The sequence below is a fragment of the Carcharodon carcharias genome, chromosome 5 (genome assembly GCF_017639515.1).
Source record: "Carcharodon carcharias isolate sCarCar2 chromosome 5, sCarCar2.pri, whole genome shotgun sequence".
In the NCBI taxonomy this organism is placed as follows: Eukaryota; Metazoa; Chordata; class Chondrichthyes; order Lamniformes; family Lamnidae; genus Carcharodon; species Carcharodon carcharias.
Genome location: NC_054471.1, coordinates 103,640,040 through 103,662,128, shown reverse-complemented (window position 1 = coordinate 103,662,128; position 22,089 = coordinate 103,640,040). Strand labels below are relative to the sequence as shown.

The following is a 22,089-nucleotide window of genomic DNA, read 5'->3' as shown; positions in this document are numbered from 1 at the left end:
TCAATACATTCTTATAACTATTTTTTCCCCACCCATGAAGCAACACTGATTACACTTCAAAAGTAAGTATTTGACTGTGAAATGCTTTGGAAAATCCGAAGCATATGATTGGTGCTATATAAATGCTTTTTTCTTCCTTCCCCCAGATTCACACAATTCATTCAATTTGGAACTGACCAGTGATGCATTTTGGTCAGAAGGATGAAGTGAGGCAAAATAAACTAAATAGATGCAAATGCCTTGAACAGGGTGCAGAAATTTACTATAATGGTCCAGGGTAAGGGACTTCACTTACATGGAGAGTGAAGAAGCTTAGATAGTTCATTTTACAGCAGGGAAGGATATGGGGAGATTTAATAGAACAGTTCAAAATTACAAAGAGTTTTGTTAAGAGTAGATAGGAAGAACCGTTTCCATTGAAAGAAAGATCAATAACCAGTGAACTCAGAGTTAAGATAATCGACAAAAGAATTAGGTGGGAGATGAGAAATATTTTATACTGCAAATTGTTACTTTGTGGAATACACTGCCTGAAAAGGTGATGGAAACAGGTTCAATCGTAACTTTCAAAATGGTATCAGCAGGGTGCAGTTTTTGGAGCAATTGTGGACGATGGGATAAATAGTCATTTTTTGGGGGGGAACTATTGAATTTTATTGTGTGATTTATTGTTGGAAAAAGAGACATGCCTAAGCTTGTCGTCTTGCATTCATCAGGACACTTGGCAAGAATACCAATATAAGGGGAAAACAACAATTTATACTGTACGTGAAGAGAGTGCTGTTGGTTGGCAAGTGGCGTTGCCAGGGAGAATGCACCAGCTTGACCCTGATTGGTCAAGGCATTGCCCTGAGGAATGAGTCAGCGAATGGCTGTCACTTATTTTGTTTAGCTGGAAGAGGCATAATGTGTATACATGTTCTTTCTGTCTGCAAAGAACAAGTTGCCCTGTGTATTAATATATGTAGCTTCTAGTACACGCAAATGCAGCACACTGCAAGCCTGACCAATAATCTTAAATTGGCTGTCAGCACAATTCTTAGCACACTGAGGATTATTTAGCAAGTGTTGTCCAAGCGTGAATTCACATCTAATGTTGGACACTGTGTTTTGAATTGAATTGATTGGGTATGGTCTGTACCCTGCCCGTTGCGAACAGCAGCTGGGACATGCTATTTGATACAATCTGCCAGTCTTTGGGACATACGGCCTACATACCTAACATCACACTGGCACTGAAATTCATATACCACATTATTCATTTGTGTGATAGGCAGAACGTTTTTTGGCTTGATGGCAGCATCTTACTAGTGGCGAATACCACTCGTGCCGCTACTACATAGTAGCAGCGTGAAACAGCTGTGTACTGGAATATAGATATATTAATACATAGCGCCCTGTTCTTTGCAGACAGAAAGAACACATACACACATTGTGCCCGTTTCAGCTAAACAAAATAAGTGATTGCTATTCACTGACCCATAGCCCAGGGCAATGCCTTGACCAATCAGGGTCAAGCTGCCTGGTTTAAATTTCAAACAATGCTCGGCACTTAACTGTCAGTCACCATCACTGGTGCATTCTCCATGGCAACGCCACTTGCCAATCAATCAGCACTCTCTTCACATACAGTATAAATTTTTGTTTTCCCCTTATATTGGCATTCTTGCCAAGTGTCCTGATGAGTGCAAGACGAAAAGCTTTTTTCAACAATACTCAAGTTCTATACTACCAAACGACTGTGTATGATTCATGTTCTAAATGTTATTTTCAGGCATCCTTGGCGTAATTCTTGGAGAAATGCTATGCAGATATAACTTGGAACTAAATATTTTTGATTGAAATGCAAATGGATTTTGTTTCTTCCCAAAGTGATTTAAAAGGTATTTTTGAAAGGACTAAAAAAAAATTCAATATAATTTGTTAAATAACAAAGAAATAGAGAAGTTAATTAGAAAGAAGAAAATTACATTTGGGTAACAAAAAAACGAAATTGAACTGTTATATAGATTGATGTACACTACACATTTGGTTATGCATACAGGTTCCTAGCTAAGCTTAGTGAATATTGCAAGTTTGGTTTTTATGTACATCAATGAACATTTAGTAAAAGAAAAACAAAATGTTGTGCAAATCACTTAAATTTTTCTCCTCTTGAGCCAGCCACATCATTCACCATATCCTAAATAATTCAAATATCTTCCAATACCACTATACCTGTAGGCTTCTAACTATTCTTATATATGAAGTTACATTCATTACCATTCGTGTAAAGAAAAACTTACATTTATATAGCACCTTTCCCAATCATGGGACATCTCAAAGCACTCTACAGCAGCAAATCTGTATACAGAATGATCCCACAAACAAAACAGTTCAGGTCTTTTCAAGAAAAGGTGTTTGTTGAAGAACAGGATGCCAGGAGTGCTCCCTATTCTTCAAGTTGTGTCATGGAATGATTTTACATCCACCTGAAAGGGCAGAGGAAATGTGGCTTAACTCAATCTGAAAGATGACACATCTGACAGTGCATCAGTCCCTCAGTGCTATACTGAAGTGCTATCTGTGATTAAGTCTCTTACACAACCTTCTTGATCAAGAGATGAGAGTGCTATCATTGAGTTAAGTATTGGCACCTAATTGTGACATTTCAGTATATCTCCTTAAAAAAATTATAATCACAAAGGGCCATCAGATCCAAATGATCATATCATGAATCTCCCAATCCCCTGCCCCCAGATTTAAACTACCTGGCCATGATCTCAGTTTCTGACCCCATATCCTCTCCAGCACAACACACCTACTTACACCTCTGTATCATCACCTGACTCTGCCCTTGCCTCAGCTCATCTGCTGCTAAAACCTTCATTCATGCCTTAGTTATCTCTAGACTCAAATGCTCCAATGCTCTCTTGGCTGATCTCCCGCCCTCCGTAAACTTGCATTAATTAAAAACGCTGCTGCCAGTTTCTTAACTCGCAACAAGTCCAGTTCCCCCATAACCTTCGTGTTCACTGACCTACCTTGTCTCCCAGCCCACCAACACCTTAATTTTAAACTTCTCATTCTTGTCTTCAATTTCCTCCATGGCCTTGATCCTCTCCATTTCTGCAACCTCTTCCAGCCCCACAAACCTTCAAGCATTGGGTGCTCCTTCAATTTGAGCCTTCAATGAATCCCTTATTACTTCATCATTGGCAATTGTGCCTTCAGCTGTCTATACCCAAAGTTCTAGAATTCCTCCCTCAACCTTTCTGCCCATCTCACCTCCTTAAAGGCACTGCTTAAAACCTATTTCTGTGACCTTTGTCCTAATATCTCACATGGTTCGGTATCAATTTTGTTTGGCAATGCTCCTATGAAGCACCTTGACATGTTTTACTATGTTAAAGGTGCTTGATTGTTGCTTGATCATAGGTCACTAGAACCAAACCAGAGTCAGTCCTTGCCCAATATCTAAATAAAACAGACTTGCTTGCAAGGATCAATGTCTGGTAATCAGAATTAGGAGTCTTGGCTAACTTTCTCCTTCCTAGGTGAAGGACATAAAACAAATGATAATATGAATTATAGGGTTCTACATTGCCTCTCCCAGATAATTCAGTTCAATTGCAGATTTAACTAGAAATCCTTTCTTGCTTGCAGGTTTCAGTACGACACTAAGTGTTGCATGTACCCACTGAACCACAGAGAGGTTCTGTTGCGGAAAATAAAGATTCTACCAAAAATGCCAGTAGAAATTTAGCTACTTTGAGAAAATCTATTATGTGGTTCTCAGAAATTAGTATTTAAGACCATAAGACATAGGAGCAGAAATTAGGCCATTCGGCCCATTGAGTCTGCTCCGCCATTCAATAATGGCTGATAAGTTTCTCAACCCCAATCTCCCGCCTTCTCCCCGTAACCTTTGATCCCCTTACCAATCAAGAACCTATTTTCGGTCTTAAATACACTCAATGACCTGGCCTCCACAGCCTTCTGTGGCAATGAATTCCATAAATTTACCACTCTCTGGCTAAAGAAGTTTCTCCTCATCTCTGTTCTAAAAGGTCTTCCCCTTACTTTGAGGCTGTTACCTCGGGTCCTAATCTCTCCTACGAATAGAAACATTTCCCCCACGTCCACTCTATCCAGGCCTTTCAGTATTCTGTAAGTTTCAATCAGATCCCCCCTCATCCTTCTAAACTCCATCGAGTATAGACCCAGAGTCCTCACACGTTCCTCATATGTTAAGCCTTTCATTCCTGGGATCGTTCTCGTGAACCTCTTCTGGACCCTCTTCAGGGCCAGCACATCCTTCCTGAGATACGGGGCCCAAAATTGCTCACAATATTCTAAATGTGGTCTGACTAGAGCCTTATAAAGCCTCAGCAGCACATCCCTGCTTTTATGTTCTAGTCCTCTTGAAATAAATGTTAACATTGCATTTGCCTTCCTAACTACAGACTCAACCTGCAAGTTAACCTTAAGAGAAACCTGGACTAGGACTCCCAAGTCCCTTTGCACTCATAATTACCTAATATTTTGGTGAAGTACTTTTGATGACCCAAATTACTTTTCTGATACTAAAGCAAAATACACTGGATGATGGAAATTTGAAATAAAAACTGGACCATTTCCAGCATTTTCTGTTTTTATTAAACAATTATATCAGAAAAAGTATCAGTTAAAAGGCGAATATTATAATTGGGAGAATGCCAAAAGTAAACATCAGTTCATGGTGGGCACAAAATGGTCAAAATCTTGAGGTGAGCATTTAGGATGCAAAGGCTTGCTAGGTCAATGGAGCCACTAGCTGACTGGACCCACTGATGTTGATAGCTGAACTACGCTAACTTTAAATGTTAGGTCTTTATGTAGATGTAGGAATATAATTTTAAAAATTGAAGTTCTCGCCAACTGATTAAAAACCCATGAAACACCTAAATGGAAATTTTTCATTTAAAAGTATCACCTTTATCTTATTTGCTCAACTCTACTAGTTATATTTAACTAGTACGTTATAAACTTTGCTACTGTTATGAGATTGACTTCAATCAAACCAACCCAGGAGGGAACATGTCCATGATAATAAAACACCTGTATATTTAGGGTTTTGATTACCTATGTATGTCATTTTCTGCTAATGATCTTTACTTTTAAAAGAGAGATAATGTACCTGTAATATTCCACCTGATGCCATGCCCTGTAAAAACCATCCAGAGACTCCTCTCCTTGACGTATATAGGTTGTCTTGTTGATATAAACACCTACAAAAATATCAACATTGTTAGCAGGTATCAAGTATCAGTCCATCATAAATCTCAAAACATTTGAATTATTGCCATTACTCTGATTTTTTAATTTTAAAATATCTACTTTTTTTTACATGCTTTAGGAATTTACTTTGAAATTAGCCAAGTGAAAATAGTTTGCTTTAAATGAATTTAACTGAATTTTTTCTTCCAATTAGAATTGCATTTTTTTGAAACAAAGAATGAGATCATCATTAAAACTTACAAATTCCCTAGTTATTTTGATCCTAACCCTTCACAATTAGTGGATGACAAAACTCCTAAGCAATTTTCTACATAAAATTTCTCCAGTCAAACCTGCAATTGCTAAATTGTTATTATAATCCTGAGTACAGGACAAAGGATTGTACAAAAGGCAAGAAAACCACAAGCTTACGGACCATTGAAAAAAATTGGAAAAAGCTTTGATACAGTAACCAGGACAACAACACTATCTTTAACTGCTGGAAGAAACACTGAAAAACAGCACTGAAAAGAAAGCAAAAGGTGCAATGTGCAGTGCAAAAACTAATGGTAGGGAAGTAAAAGGTATCTATCTACACATAACAAGTTGAACTGTGGCAATGCTCAGTAAAAATTAAACAGTTATAAAATATTGAACAGAAGTTCCTCCTCAAACATAAGAAATAGAAGTAGGAGTGGGCCATGCAACTCCTCGAGATGGCTCCACTGTTCAAGGTGATCACGGGCGACATTCTACCTCAACTCCACTTTCCTGCCCCACCTTTGTTTCCGAACTATACTTTCAAACCCAGACACGTCTGCAGATTTTTTTTTTAACATACTTTGCATGATATATGTCTTCCATTCAGAAAAAGGCCCAGGAAGCTTAAGAACAGCTTGGTACAAGGGGCTGAAGTGCCAGATAATGAAAAGAATAATGGTACGAGAATAGAAGCTCACGACTGGCACCTACAGCAGAAAGCATGAGGACCAGCTCAAGAGAATGTACTGGCATATAGTGCGCTACAAATACTTCTGTGTTACAATCCCCACTGAGACCAATGATTTTTAAAAAGATATTTGAACTCACAGTGACCGCCTTAAAGGAATTGCACAAGATTTCAAATTTTAAGACTTATAACAAACTAAAAGCAACATTTGCTAAATACTACTCAGTTGGGCAATTAGCACTCAAAACCACAGAAAATATATCCCCCCTTGAACTTCTAACATAACTGAAAGCCCCATGCACAGATATACTTCACTACCTGTTATCTGTAGGACTGCAGTTTTTACAGGAACCAATCCAACATCACTCCCAGCTCCCACTGTTTGCTTCCGTCAGCTTCATCAAGTCGTAGACCTGAGTGACCGCCAAAAGGTGCTTCTCCCAGTTTCCAGAAAAGCCCTGAACCGAATGCCAGCAGTAAGGCCCACTCAACAGCTCTTTCCCCTTTGGCCGTGCTAGGACAGATCTTCCAGATTCCTCACAAATCCACAGGATGTGTCTCTTTAATCAGATATTGCCTTCCCTCCAGCATTCTGCCTGCTAGTCTACAGAAAGACATTCACCCTCCTCTCTGCTGACCATGCGAGCTGCATCTCTTTGTCTCTCTGTGCAACCTCCCTCCATCTCACTCTTTCTGTTCAAAATCTGAGAGACAGAAAGTCTGTCCACAGTTAGCCCCAGCTACTCTTCTGCTTTTGCCTTTGTTTCAGGTGTGAACATTTTCACCTTGCTTTCAATAACTCTTGACTTGTCTCCCTGCCACCTTCATAACTCATAACAGATTATATGACTTTCTTCACTACCCTATTTTACATTGAATTAAATAGATAGTCCCAAAATAATCCTCTTATAAAACCTTGAATTCATAACAATAGATTTGATAGGAATGATGGCCAGAAGGAAACATCACAATAGAGATTTTTCTCATGGGCAGAGCACAATGCATTCAACCTCTGTAGACCAAGGGCCATGGTTCTGCTAGGCAAAATTCCTGAAGAGTGAATCCCTCCTGCAATGCACAGGTGAATGCAACTTTCACTACAAGATGTATTCTTCCACTCTGGCAGAGTGGGTGGGTGAAACATTAGTATAATAGGGTGGATAATATACAAACTCCATTTGGAATTTCAGTGGTCTGGAGTTCTTCTCTGCCATTCTAAATGACAACCTCCCAAGATCAGAATGGGACTACAGACTAACAACCCTATTAAAGCAGCCCACAAATGGCTCTAGTTCTACCTTCTAGGTAGGCAGGCTATGTGATTCCCCATCTCAGCCAAACCTTAGGGATGATCATATTATCCTAAATTACAAACAATATGCAGTTCCCAATGTGTGAACAGCCATGCCAACAACCTTAAATGTCTCAATTTATTGTCCTGGAGAAAATTGTAGAGTAACTTTGTAAAATATTTCATCCTGGATGTTGTTGAACTTCTTGAGTACTGTTGCAGCCACATTCTTCTAGGCAAAAAGAGATTATTCCATTTAGCACCTGTGCCTTGTAGATGGTGGAAAGGCTTTGGAAAAGGTGGAAAGGAGTCAGAAGGTGAATCACTCACCGCAGAATTCCCAGCCTCTGACTTGCTCTCATTGCCACAGTACTTGAATGGCTGATCCAGTGGGAGTTTCAGTGATGGTAATGCAGTAATTGCTGAGCCCAGCATGAGTATAAAAGACAAGACTGAAGGGTTCACAACCATTTTCAGCCTGAAGTGCCAAGTGGATGACCCATCTTGGCCTCCATCCTGAGATCTCTACCATTACAGATGCCAGTCTTCAGCCAATTCACTCCACATAATAGGAACGCTATCTGGATACAGCAAAGACAATGGACACCAACAATATTCGGGCTCTAGTGCTACAGAACTAGCTGTGTCTCTAGCCTCTAGTTCCAGTACAGCTGCAACACTGGCATCTACCCAACAAAATTAAAAATTGTACATGGCGTGTCCTGTTCATGAAATGCAGGGCAAATCCAATCTAGCCAATTACAGCTCCGTAAACCTACTATCAATTATCCGAAAAGTGATGGGAGGTGTTGTCAATGGTGCTATCAAGCTCCTCACCAATAACCTGCTCAACACACTAATGGCTGTTTGGGTTCCACCAGGACTTTAGGGGTACAGTACCACGATGATTTTGCTACAGGACTAGTATTACAGAGGCCTGGACTAATAATCAGATGACGAGAGTTCAAATTACATCACAGCAGATGGAGAATTTGACTGCACTGAATTAATTAAATAGTATCAGCAACGGTGACAATGAAACTACTAAATTGTCATTAAAAACCCATCTGGTATAATAAGGTCCTTTAGGAAAGGAAAGCTCCCATCCTTACCTAGCCTAGCCTAGCCCTATATGTGACGACAGACTCACAATAACATGATGAGTCTTGGCTGTCCTCTAAAATGGCCTAGCAAACCACTCAGCTGTGTAAATAAGGATGGATAATAAATGCTGGACTTGCTAGCAATGCCCGCATCCCATGAATTAAAAATAAGGACCACTCGGTTCCAGACCTCATTACAGCCTTGGTTCAAACATGGTCAGAAGAGCTGATTTCATATGTGAAGTTAGAGTGACTGACCTTGGCATCAAGGCAGCATTTGACTGAGTGTGCGGCATCAAAGAGTCCTAGTAAAACTGAAGTCAATGGAATCAGGAGAAAAACTCTCCAATGACTGGGGGCACAACCATGTCTAAGAAAGATGGTTGTTGTTGTTGAAGGCCAATCATCTCAGCAGGAGTTCCTCAGGTCAGTGTCTTAGGCCCAACCATCTTCTTCAATATACCCTCCACCACAAGATCAGAGTGATGATGTTCACTGATGACTGCAGCATTCAGTCACGTATGCAACTCAGGTTATGAAGCAATCGGTGCGCATATGCAGCAAGACCTGGACAACATCTAGGCTTGGGCATAAGTGGCAAGTAACATTCACCTCACACAACTGCCAGGCACTGACCATCTCTAATAAGAGGTTCTAACCACCCACCCTTGACATTCAACTGCATTACCATCTGAATCCCCCACAGGATGAGCCACTCAAATATTGTGGCAATAAAAACAAGTCAGAGACCAGCAATTCTCTGGTGAGTGACTGATCTTCTGACTCCCCAAATCCTTTCCACCATCTGGAAGACAGAAGTCAGGAGTGTTGAATGGAATACTCTCCACTTGCCTATTTGGTGAATGCAAATCCAACAACAATCATTAGGTTCAACAACAGCGAGGAAGAAGCAGACTGCTTGATTGGCACTGCATCCAATTGCTTAAATATTTACTCCCTCCACCACCAGTGCAATGTGACTGCAGTGTATATTATCTATAAGGTGCACTGCAGCAACTCACCCAGACTTCAATGACAGCAACTCCTACTGTCACGAAACTACCAGATTTGTCATATTATTATTGTTGGGTATGTAAAATAGGCTTATGTTTGTGAGTGTGTGTGTGGATGGTTCTGTCTGTGTGGCTGATTTAATTGAATTAGAGTTGGATAGACTGCAAGGTCGAAATTATCAAAAAAAGAGTTAGGTGTAAAATGGGTATTTGAAATGCTAATGAGTGAACTAAGGTAAAATTAGTAGAAAGGATGTGAATGAAATTTGTATTTTAAGATAAGTGGGAGGTGCCTGGTTTTCAAAGAAACATGACAAAGTTTTACAACTGACAGGATAAAGAGGGCAAGGCTATTACGTTTATTTTTCTCCAAAAGGAAAAGGCCACATTGACAACATGAAAGATTTTTATGTTATAGGAAAAGTAAATTCCAAAGGCATATGGAAACAATGGGATCTACAGATTAAAGAGGAAGGAATATATTTAAGGAAGGATGGAAGTTTGTATCAGGGTGGCCGTATAAGAGCTAAAAGATACACCTTGTGAAACAGACTTGGGGGAGATTTTCTCCCCGTCGGGCAGGCCGGCTGAGAGTGGGTGCGGGCATGCGCGCCACCATTTTGCACGGGCGGGCCTTAATAGGCCCACCCAGTGTAATGCACACCCAGAAGTGCTCAGCATTACCTGTGTGAGTGGGGGGGGAGAGTCAGGGCCTGCGCTCTTTCGCACATACGCACGAAAGAGGGCAGGAATCACTCTGAGGCATGGAGCTGCCTCAGAGAAATTAATTTAATTATGAAGCATTGAAAAAAGAGAAAATAAAATTATCCAGACATGTCCCCTCATGTGACAGTGTCACATGAGCTGGGACATGTTTATGAATTTTGATAAAATTTTTTATTTCATTAATAAATCCTTGACAGTTTCATGGGCAAGCAGCCGACTCCGGGATGCACGCTCAATGTAACCACGCATCATTTTATGCATCGGTGTTGGGGGGCGGGGGGGAGGCCAGAAGATTCTGCCCTTGAGGAAACAGCCTCGAGTTGCGTTGCAAAAGTCTGCTGTTCCAGTAACCAAAGTTGTGTTAAAAAGTCTTTGGAACTCCACTGTTAAGTGGGTGCTGTGGTAACCTTGTTGGATTGCCTCTACATTTAAAATCTATTTTGGATGTTGCCTTAAAGGGGGTGTGTAGTTGGGTGTCAAGTTAATTAGGAATTTTGGGATTTGTTACAATATTAAGTAACAGTGTAACTATAATTTTGTGTGTGTTTCATTCCTTTCTTTTGTTAATAAATGTCTTAATTTAATTTTTAAAATCTCTAAAGGTGTTAGTGGACTCATAACTTCTGAGTTCAAGGCACAAACCTTCTCGTAATAAATACAAACCGCTAAAGCATTGTGATAGCATGGCCAAATTTCCCTTGTGGATTTGGTCAGGCTGGCAAATATCACCTCCCATATCATAACACCACACCCATGGCCTCTATCACATAGAAGGACAAGGGCAGCTGATGCATAGAGACACTGCCAGTACCTCGAAATAAAACATCCTGACTTGGAAATATATTGTCATTCCTTCATTGTTGCTAGGTCAAAATCATGGCATTTCTAACAACGCTGTGGGTGTACTCTCACCACATGGTCTGGAGCAGTTTGAGAAGGTGGCTCACCACCACCTTCTCAAGGGATAGGAAGTATATGCTGGTCTTGCCAGTGCATACACATTCCATGAATGAATAAATTTCAAAAAAATCAAAACAAAAAACATTTGTCTTTTAATCAGCACCTTTACAGGTGCACTGCATCATGCCATGAGAAGACTTCAGCTTCCCATACCCTATATAGTTATTTATGCTTCACCTAATCAGATCTTTTCTACATCAAACAGCATTCATGCCAATTTGAATTAAAGTGAATAAGGATAACTCAGCTTCTCCTATGGTTCAGCTGATTAAGGTTGCAGATAGCTCAGGTAGATGTCTATAAAATCCAGATTCAATCCGCGCTGAATTAGCCAATTCAGTGGAGAGGTGGTACAGGAACTGAAGTTTCCCTCAGTGACCTTGGATTAGGAATGGAAAAATCAGTCGGGATGGGAGCCCCCAAATTTTATTCAACAACTGTAGCTGGAATTGTACATCAGAACATTATATCATGTGGCTCGGCTGTTGCGCCCCTCCATGACGACCGATCAGACCACAGGGTGTCAACACCTTTAAGGGAATTGAGTGGGAGGGGAGAAAGAGGAAAGACATCTTTTTGAACATTTAAATAAAATGAAAGACCTGATTTATAAAAATTCTTTTTCAAACCTGACATTCACATTTTTAGTAAATTCAGTACAGATCAGAATTAACATTCTATATTTTCTGATGTGGGTATTGTATTTGTGGATTCTTTCAGTTATACCTTTGTTAAACACTGGAACGTTTACATTAAGGTATGTAACACCATTTTTGACACATTGAAAAGAGATGTCAGGCATACAGCACACCTGGAGCTTCCTATTGTTGTACATGTCACAAGTTGGCACTGACATTTCTGAAATTAGAACGTGGAAACTATTAATGGGATTGTACTTCACATTCTGGAATGTTTTTCGTAACACACTTATTTTTTTCTCTTCCCTTACTTTTGGTTTCCCTCCACCACAGACTGACAAAGGAACAGGTTAGCAATCTATACCAAGGTCTTTGACAAAATCATTAACTCGATGTTATCATATTTTATCTCCCACTTACTGGGCTCCACTTTGCTTTTCGGCGAAAATGAAAGCAATGACTGAGAGTCAGTTGTGGGGAGAATGAGCCAGTCTGCAAGAGACAACAAATCTGCCTATGACATATACACACCCACAATGATGTTAGGAAGGGAGTTCCAGGATTTTGACCTCGCAACAGTGAAGCAATGATGATATAGTTCCAAGTCAGGATGGTATGTGGCTTGGAGGGGAAGTTGACGGTTGTGGTGTTCCCATGCAGCTGATGTCCTTGTCCTTCTAGGTGATACAGGCCACGTGTTTGGAAGGTGCAGTCGAAGGAGCCTTGGTGAATTGCTGAAGTGCATTTGTAGATGGTACACATGGCTGCCACTGTGCGTTGGTAGTGGGAGGAGTGAAGCAAGGTTTGGTGATTTAATATCATTGTTGATCATTGGAGAATGTGTGAGGAATGAACAGCAGAAATTTTATATTTTCAATATTTACAATTTTAAAACAAACTGGGGTTGCAATATTTTAGGTTATTAATGCAAACTAAATTCTTGAAACCATGCAAATTATTTCATAATAGTGTTTGTAGTACTTTTGATAAGTTTCATATAATTATATACCAAACGGATTTTTGAGATCATGAACTGGATGCAGTAAATATGTAGTCGAGAAACAGTAACTTTGAACGCCAAAAAAAATCAGAATATAGAAAAAAGGAAGGTGAAGCTAGTGAAATATACTGTTAGAAAACTTTTCATGATTCCTCTAAATGACAATATATTTCTACATACACTCTTATGGAAATTAATTTTAATATCGTCCTTTGTGAAATGTATGGCACTAGCAATGATTCTATGACAATCTAGAGCAAATACGTACCAAAAATTCTACAAAAATTAACATGTTAACAAAATTTGCAAATAATCTTGAGATGTTCCATGTGCCATATTTTATAAGTAACTGAATGGGTTTCAAAAAGCTCAACTGTTGCAAATTTCACAGTTACATGGTCAGACACAATACCAAATAAATCAGTACCACCAAAGCAAGTGAAAGATTCTTCCACAGGTAGTTTGGTTATATAATTTACACAACACAATGTTAAAATTTAGGTTGCTCATTATCAACTCACCATCGAAACGGACACGAGGTCTTTCTAGAAACATCTGTCTCCAGGAAGTGTAGAGGACCAAGCTACTGCATGCTCTACCCCATACCTTCAGGCAGGCCAAGCGCCAGATTTCAGGATCTCTGACAAAGAGAAATGAGTAAAATGAAACTGATGAGAAAAAAATGCTGAGTCACTAAATACGCACACATTTGTCCACTCACTACTTCCCTCAGTAGCAAAGGCTCCAAACACATTTTCCATTTGATTTACTTGTACTTCTGTCAATCTAATTTGGCAGTTTATCAAGCATCTGAAATGCCTGTAACCACGGTAACTATTTAGATCTCCAATTTAATTCCCCTTCCCACTATACAACCGGTACCTGTGCTGCTCCAACCAACCCTCATGAGCAGTATCACATACTTACGCTAGGCAATTTGAAAATATCTGATCTGAAAACATAGATAAAGATTACGAAAGGGAACTTAGCCCACGGTAGCTGATACTAAATGCAGTGACACCCGTGCAACTTGGGTGAGATTAGCCAACTCAACACAGATCAAGAATTTAACCCAAAACCTTTGTAATCTGCATGGTTGCCACATCATACAGCATGATTAGATACCAAGCTTACCTATTAATTTCCTTGAAGAATTGTACAAGAAAAATTTGAAATATTATCACTTTTCTGATTGAATGGAGAAAGAATGAACCTTTGATGTGTGTTACTCATTCATAAATGATACCTTGCACAAATGTAAAATGCACGGCAGACCATGGACAATTGTTCTAAAGATCGTAAGTCCAAATCACTTGACACAACCCATCGAAAAATATACATGAGGACTTCAAAAGGGAGCTCTGTAAAACAATAAACCAATATATTAAAAATGAGAAGGAAACATACCCAATGTAGTCACTATTTTCGGCTTAGATTATAACTAATCAATTTGAAAAAATGGACCAAGACTACATATTTCCTTATTCCAAAGGCAGGATTAAATATAGAATGCATTAAGTCTGCTATTTTGAAATGTGGGAATGGATAGTGAGCAAAATACTCTACAAACTGCTGTAATAACTGGATCTTTATTTCAAGGTTGCTTTATTGCTTTACACCAATGATTTAAGATGGTGGTCCTATTTCATTAGAATGCAATTAACAACCAGTAAGAAAATGTAGACAAAAGTAAATAATGAATAGTTGAAAAATATGTGAGACATTAATACAGAATGAAATATAATGAGCACAAGGGCACAGTAAAGAGGCCATGTAGTAAGAGTAGATTTATTTATTTCACTGTCGAGGCAATGTGATGAAGCGAATATCAAGCTAATACAATGCATAATTAGAACATTAAATTTCAAGAAAATAGATGTTATTCTAAGGCATTATGATTCACTGCTCATGCAACACTTCAAGTACTTTATTTATGATGTGGGCAACATTGGCAAGACCACATTGATTGCCTACCCAAGAAGGCCTTCTTGAAATGCTGCAGTTTTGCAGTGGTCCATATGATGAAATTAGATAGGAAATTCCAGATTTATTGCCCAGTGACAATGAAAGAATCGTAAAAGGGATATACACTGACAAGCATGCAGTGATGAGCAGCAAGCTTGATTCCAGCTGTGCAGAAAGAATTGGGAAGTTTTAAGCTCTACAGTCTACAGTAGCGGTATATAAACATGTAAAATCAGGGTGTACGAAATATCAAATATTGTGGATAAAGTAAACATAGAATATCACATGAATAAATTAAGCTTGTAGAAATAGAAGACATTTCAGTGAGTAACACATTTAAAATAGGTTTCTTTTTATTTAAAGGTTGTAAAATTTGAAATTATCTGTGAGACACTAATGCATCAAAGTTTGCTAATGATACCAAGCTAGGTGGGAAGGTAAGCTGTGGGGAGGACAAAGAGGGGCTGCAAAGAGATCTAGACAGGTTAAGGGAGTGGGCAACAAGATGGCAGATGGAATATGATCTAGGGAAGTGTGAAGTTATTCACTTTGGTTGCATGAATAGAAAAGCAGAATTTTTTTTTTAAAAAGGTGTGAAACTTGTAAGCATTGATGGTCAAAGAGATTTGGGTGTGCTTGTACAAAGAAAGCAGAAAGTTAGCATGCAGGTGCAGCAAGCAATTCGGAAGGCAAATGGCATATTGGCCTTTACTGCAAGGGTACTGGAGAACAAGAGTAAAGAAATCTTGCTGCATTGTACAGGGTTTTGGCGAGGCCACATCTGGAATACTGTGTGCAGTTTTGGTCTCTACATTTAAGAAGGTATACTTTCATTGGAGGCAGTGCATGAAGGTCCACTAAATTGGTCCCTGGGATGAGGGAGTTGTCCCTTGATGTGGGGCTAAGTAAATTAGGCTTATATTCTCTGGAGTTTAGAAGAATGAGAGGCGATCTCAATTAAACCTACAAAATGTCTACTGCATCCGCTGCTCCCAATGCGGTTTCCTCTACATTGGAGAGACCAAACGCAGACTGGGTGACCGCTTTGCGGAACACATTTGGTCTTTCTGCAAGCATGACCCAGACCTCCCTGTCGCTTGCCATTTCAACACACCACCCTGCTCTCATGCCCACATGTCCGTCCTTGGTCTGGTGCAATGTTCCAGTGAAGCTCAACACAAACTGGAGGAACAGCACCTCATCTTCCAACTAGGCACTTTACAGCCTTCCGGACTGAATACTGAGTTCAACAACTTTAGGTCATGAACTCTCTCCTCCATCCCCACCCCCTTTCCGAGCCCCCCTTTTCCAATAATTTTTATATATTTTTCTTTTCCCACCTATTTCCATTATTTTTAAATTTATTTCCATCCATTGTTTTATCTCTACCTTTTAGCCTATTTCGATTCCCCCCACCCCACCCCCACTGGGGCTATCTGTACCTTGCTCGTCCTGCTTTCTACCCTTAATGTTCCCTTTAGCACATTCCTTAGATAATATCACCACCATCAACACCTCTTTGTTCTTTTGTCTATGACATCTTTTGGCAATCTCCACCTATCACCGGCCCTCTATCCAGCTCTACCTGTCCTAACCCCCCCCCCACCAACCTTATGGCTTATATTTCACCTCTTTTCTATTTTTCCTTAATTCTGATGAAGAGTCATTCAGACTCAAAACGTTATCTGTGTTCCTCTCTGCAGATGCTGTCAGACATGCTGAATTTTTCCAGGTATTTTTGTTTTTGTTCTAAAATTCTGAAGGGGTTTGGATAGGATAGATGCTGAGAAGGTTTTTCCACTGGTGGCGGAGCCTAAAACATGGAGGCACAATGTCAGGATAAGGGGCCGATCATTTAGGACTGAGATAAGGAGAAATTACTTTACTCAAAGGGTTGCGAATCTCTGGAATTCCCTACCACAGAGGGTTGTTGATGCTCCATTGTTGAATATATTTAAGGCTGGGATAAACAGAGTTTTGGTCTGTCAGGGAATTTAAGGGATATGGGGAGTGGATGGGAAAATGGAGTTGAAGCCCAAGATCAGCCATTATCGTAACTAAAGGTGGGGCAGGTTCAATGGGCCATATAATCTACTCTTGATCCTATTTCTTGTGTTCTTATGCCAGGCAAAGTAATAAAGTGAAGGCACATTCAAAATACGACTCGTTGCTAGGAAGAGGCAGGAAGGGTTCTATAACTCCACATCTGATGGGCCAAAAGTCTTTCTTACCTTCAACCATATCCAAGCACATTTCTTAAAAATCAGAGGAAATGAGAAGAAAACGTGCACTACTCATTAATTGCTCAATACACCAACATAACGTTATTCATGGCAGCAATATCTACAAGTTGTAAAACCTCCTTGCCCCAGTCAGTGCACAATTTTTTAATTCTGACACGGATCCCGTAAGAACCCTCTGTGTACTGATGACATGGCGAAACAGAAACAAGATGCGGCTTCTCTTTGGAGTCAAGAGCCAAATCAAAACCTATGCTAAAGGATTCCAGAAGTACATTTCCTGTGGTTTGAACATGCTCTTACAAAATGTAATAAGGGAACTACACTGCCTCTTTTAGTTAAGTAATTTGCTCATACTCTGTGCTTTCTCAAAAATGTAATCTAGCCAAAACTATAGCAGAAGATGGCACCAGCTGTTAGTCTATATAGTCAGTCACACCACATGCTTGATTGAACCTGTCAAATTAATCTTGTCAAAGATCTAAATGTCGTCATGAAATTCAGGTTAGTCTAGCTTTTGAAATAATTCCTAGTTCAATGTTGATAAAATAAACAATGATGTTATCATATTAATGCAAGCAGTTGGTACCTCTAAATCTCTTATTACTCTAAATATATCAGGTTTCTATCTGGAAAGTTATGTTTGAATTATGTCAAAAACACTAAACAATGATGTTGCAACATATTAAGGACAAGAAAGGTTAAGACCAGCTTAGGGGAAATATGCAAATTTTATAGTGAAAGCCAGTTCTTAAATGCTTCATTTTTACACTAAAACTATTTAGCTTCATTATGAATTACTGAGCTATAAAAGGAAGATCTATCTTTGAAGTAGACTTTATTCGTTAAATTAAAAGGTATCTATTACAGCAAGCTGGCACCAGCATTGTTCACTGGGGAGAATCAAGGAAGAGATCACCCTCCCCATCCCCTGCACCCTACCCCCAGAACCCTTTACAACTTTTAATGCTATGACACTGGGAATATTGCACAAATCTTTTGTCCTCTCCCAACATATAACTCACCGCCTAACTCCCCAAAGCCTGTCCACCAACTACAAGACACAAGTCCAGGAGTGAATTGGAAAACTCTCCACTTGCCTGGATGAGTGCAGCTCCAACAACACTCAAGAAGCTTGACACCATCCAGGCCAAAGCAGCCTGTTTGATTAATATCCCATCCACAAACATTCACTCCCTTCACCACTGGCACACAATGGCAGCAGTGTGTTTCATTTACAAGACGCAATACAGGAACTCACCAAGCCTCCTTAGACGGCACCTTCCAAACCCATGACCACTACCATCTAGAAGGGCAAGAGCAGCAGATACATGGGAACACCACCAGCTGGAAGTTCCCCTCCAAGTCACTCACCATCCTGATTTGGAAATATTTTGTCATTCCTTCACTGTCACTGGGTCAAAATCCTGGAACTCCCTCCCTAACAACACTGGGTATACCAACACCACAGGGACTGCAGTGGTTCAAGGCGGCAGCTCACCACCACCTTCTCAAGGGCAATTAGGGATGGGCAATAAATGCTGGCCTAATCAGCGATACCTGCATCCCATGAATGAATATTAAAAAAAAAATAAGCATCAGATTGGACTCAGAAAAATATGTCCTTCGTGAAATGGAAAGGATCCTTAGTGGGGATGGATGAATGGAAACACTGAGTGACATATATTTTTCACTTGGAAGGACGAAGGTAATAATTATCTTTTGTTGCAATTCTATGGGCAGGGTTTTCCTGTTGGCGTGTGGGGACGGGCCCCGCATGTCCACACGTAAAATTACGCATGGTGATGTCAGGCGAGCTTCCGACGTCACCCTGCACCATCGCGATATTTCTTTGGGTGGGTGCTCGATGATATCCGCTGTGCGTCCGCCATTAATTAACGGGCCACTTAACTCAACTCACCAATCGACGCCGATTTTTTGGTGCCTGCGCAATCTTCGGGTCGGTGCACAGGCACAATGGGCTGGCAGGTAGGACACATTTGTATGAACCTCATCCACGGGTGGGATATGAGGGTTCACTGGGGTTGTGGGTGTGTTCTCTCAAGTATTGATTTTTCAAAGTTATTGAAACTTGACTGTGTGATCTGCAATACTTCAAAATGCATACCAGCTGCTTTGTCTGGACTCTTAACCTTCAGGTCAGCACTCAAAAGTGAAGAATCTTTTTTGGGCCTGCAAGTTTCAGGAAGCCTTCCCTTAGCCTAGGAATGGAAGCGGAACTTTCCACTGGAGGCACCTCCTCTGAGGAGGAAGAGAAGGCTAGAAGGGGGAGGAGGGCAGGAGTGCACATTCAGCCTCCAGGGGAGCCACCTTTGGGAGGACAGGCGCAGACACAAGAGATGCAGGGCCAAGAGGCAGTCCAAGGTAGAAGGGGCCACAGAAGATGCCACTATCCTGCTGCCAGGGTATACAGGTGGTGAAGCAGCAACCTCAATATGTCTTAAGTGCAGTGTCAAAGGAGGCTCTGTCTCTCAAGGGAGACAGTCAACCATATCTGTCAGATGTTAGGGCCTGAGATCTCCGCTAACTGTGTGGGTGGACACCCCATGCCAGTGGCTCTGAAAGTCACAGCTGCCCTCACCTTCTACGCCTCTGGCTCCTTTCAGGGGTCGGTGGGTGATCTTTGCGGTGTCTCCCAAACAGCTGTCCACACTTGTGTCAAGCAGGTTACAGACGCTCTGTTTAGGCATGCATTGACCTTCATCCACTTTCGTTGGGACCTGGCAAGCCAGGCACAGCGAGCCAGAGGCTTCACGGCCATTGCTCTCTTCCCCCGTGTCCAGGGTGCAATAGACTGCACACATGTGGACATCAAGGGCCAGCAGGTGAGCCCGGTGCCTTCGTCAACAGGAAGGGCTTCTACTCCATGAACGTGCAGATAGTGTGTGATCACAGGACGCTGATTCTACAAGTCTGTGCAAGGTTCTCAGGCAGCTCCCATGATGCCTACATCCTCAGACACTCCCAGGTGCCGGGGCTCTTCAGTGCTCCAGCCTGGCTTGATGAATAGCTGCTGGGTGACAAGGGCTATCCACTCAAAAGGTGGCTCATGACGCCTCTCTGCCATCCAAGAACAGAGGCTGAGCAGCAGTACAATAGGAGCCACACCTCCACAAGGGCTGTGGTGGAGAGAACCATTGGTTTTCTCAAAATGTGCTTCAGATGCCTGGACTGCTCAGGTGGCGCACTCCAGTACCCCCCAGATCGTGTGTTGCTGATAGTGGTTGTATGTTACGCTCTCCACAATTTTGCGCTGGAAAGGGGGAATGCAATGGACAATGAAGACGTCGGCGCAGTGGCTGCATCTGCACACAACGAGCCCAGCAGTGAGTCCGAGGATGAGCATGCACAGGGAAATGCTGAGGAAGTAGACGCTGACAGGGCATACTGCAGGGAGACAGGGACACCAGGGAGGCTTTAATCCAGTGATCCTTCAGCTAGCATACCATAGATGAATCTCCAGGACAAGCCTGGGCAGGAGGCTCCATGATCAATACCCAAGTGCCAAATCTGCCAAGTTAGGAACAGTAACTAAGGGCCTTGTTAATAAAGCTGAACATCCACAAAGCACTCATAACATTTTTGGAAACCATGCATGTGCAGAAGAAAAGAGGCACCCTCAGCCATGGTCACATGTCTGAATTTAATATCACAAGTAAAGAAACTTAAGCCAAAAAAATTACAATGGTGTTCCAATTCAAAGCAAATCATAAAGACCTCATCTCAGGCCAACACAAAAGCACCAGTGATAAACCCATGGTGTGCCTAAGGTGCCTTATGTTTATGTTTCCGGGTGCTACGCCTTGGTCCTGCCCCATCACTGGGAGTGGCATCTGAGACAGCCTGCTGACTCTGCTGTCCTGATGGCCTTGGCGGTCATCCTCTGGCCCGTGGAGGCTGTGCTGGCCCCGCCTGGGAGGGATCTGCCAGTTCCACAACTGGCATCTCCCCAGTCGTCGCAGCCTCACTGGATGCTACGGTCACTGGGAGGGGGCAGAGGAGCTGCTGCCCTCATCTGGAGTGCCCTGGGAGATGCCCGCAGAGATGACAGGCAGCTGCTGCGCCGATGTGAGGTTGGTTCGGACCTCCCTGCTCACCGTGGATGGACGGGCACCAAGCTGGGAAACGGTGCCCAGACCATCTCCCACACTGGCACTGACCAGCTGAGGTCAATGCCAATGTGAGGGCTTGCTGGTGAGAGCACATCCCTGATGGATCTCCTGGAGGAGCCTCTCCATGAGAGTTGCCACTGTCTCCATGGAGGGCGCATGGCACTCGGACATGTGGCTCATTGCTTTGGCGAACGTCCATGTAGGCTCCTCCACCATGGAGACCAAGCCAAGTGTAGCCTCATGTATCTTCCCCAGATGCTCCTGCACACCCAGCTGCATTTCCTGCCCCTGCTGTGTCACGTGCGACTCCAGAGGCACATTATCAGGCACCGACTGAGCATGTGCCTGGTCCCCTGCAGTCCTCCGACTGCTGGCGCCATGGACACACTGTCTCTGCCAGCTCCTCCAACGACTGTGAAGTGCCCTCACCGCTGTGCCCCGGGACACTAGCCGATGTTCTAACTCCCACCGGGGTACAGGTATCTGCGCTGGTGCCTGCCTGGCACAGATGGTGTGACGCTGGTGAGACTTCAGGGTCCTCAGGTGTAAGAGGGGGCCTCTGCTGCTCCTCCTCCTGGCCCTGCTCCACTAATGCTGAAAGGAAGAACAAGAACATTGGATCAGTTAACATTGGGACAATGACAAAGTGCACCCCCTGTCCCCCAGATCATTACGCGCTCATCTTTCCATAAGCAATGGTCAAGCCATGTTGCAAAACTAAATCACTTAACATTCAGCACTGCTTTGGCTGTTGGGAGAACAATGCTGACCTCACTGCTAGCCATACATACCTGGCCATGGTACCCCAGCCTCACTGACCCCAGTGGGCTTGG

The 22,089-nt window shown here is 41.9% G+C and overlaps 1 protein-coding gene across 13 annotated transcripts in view; it reads right to left on the bottom strand.

The window, feature by feature from the left end:
- The window catches only part of fbxo9 (F-box protein 9), a 94,858-nt gene that overhangs the window by 9,729 nt on the left and 63,040 nt on the right, over positions 1 to 22,089 (bottom strand). For all 13 annotated transcript variants that reach the window (XR_005943026.1, XM_041187869.1, XM_041187877.1 and 10 more), the window contains 3 exons: positions 14,165 to 14,279; positions 13,440 to 13,558; positions 5,159 to 5,249 (listed from right to left, as the gene is read on the bottom strand). Coding sequence is in view for 12 of the 13 variants with exons in the window: in XM_041187869.1 (XP_041043803.1) it covers positions 5,159 to 5,249; positions 13,440 to 13,558; positions 14,165 to 14,279 (325 nt within the window). In the remaining variant the exon portion in view is untranslated. The remainder of the gene's footprint in view (positions 1 to 5,158; positions 5,250 to 13,439; positions 13,559 to 14,164; positions 14,280 to 22,089) is intronic.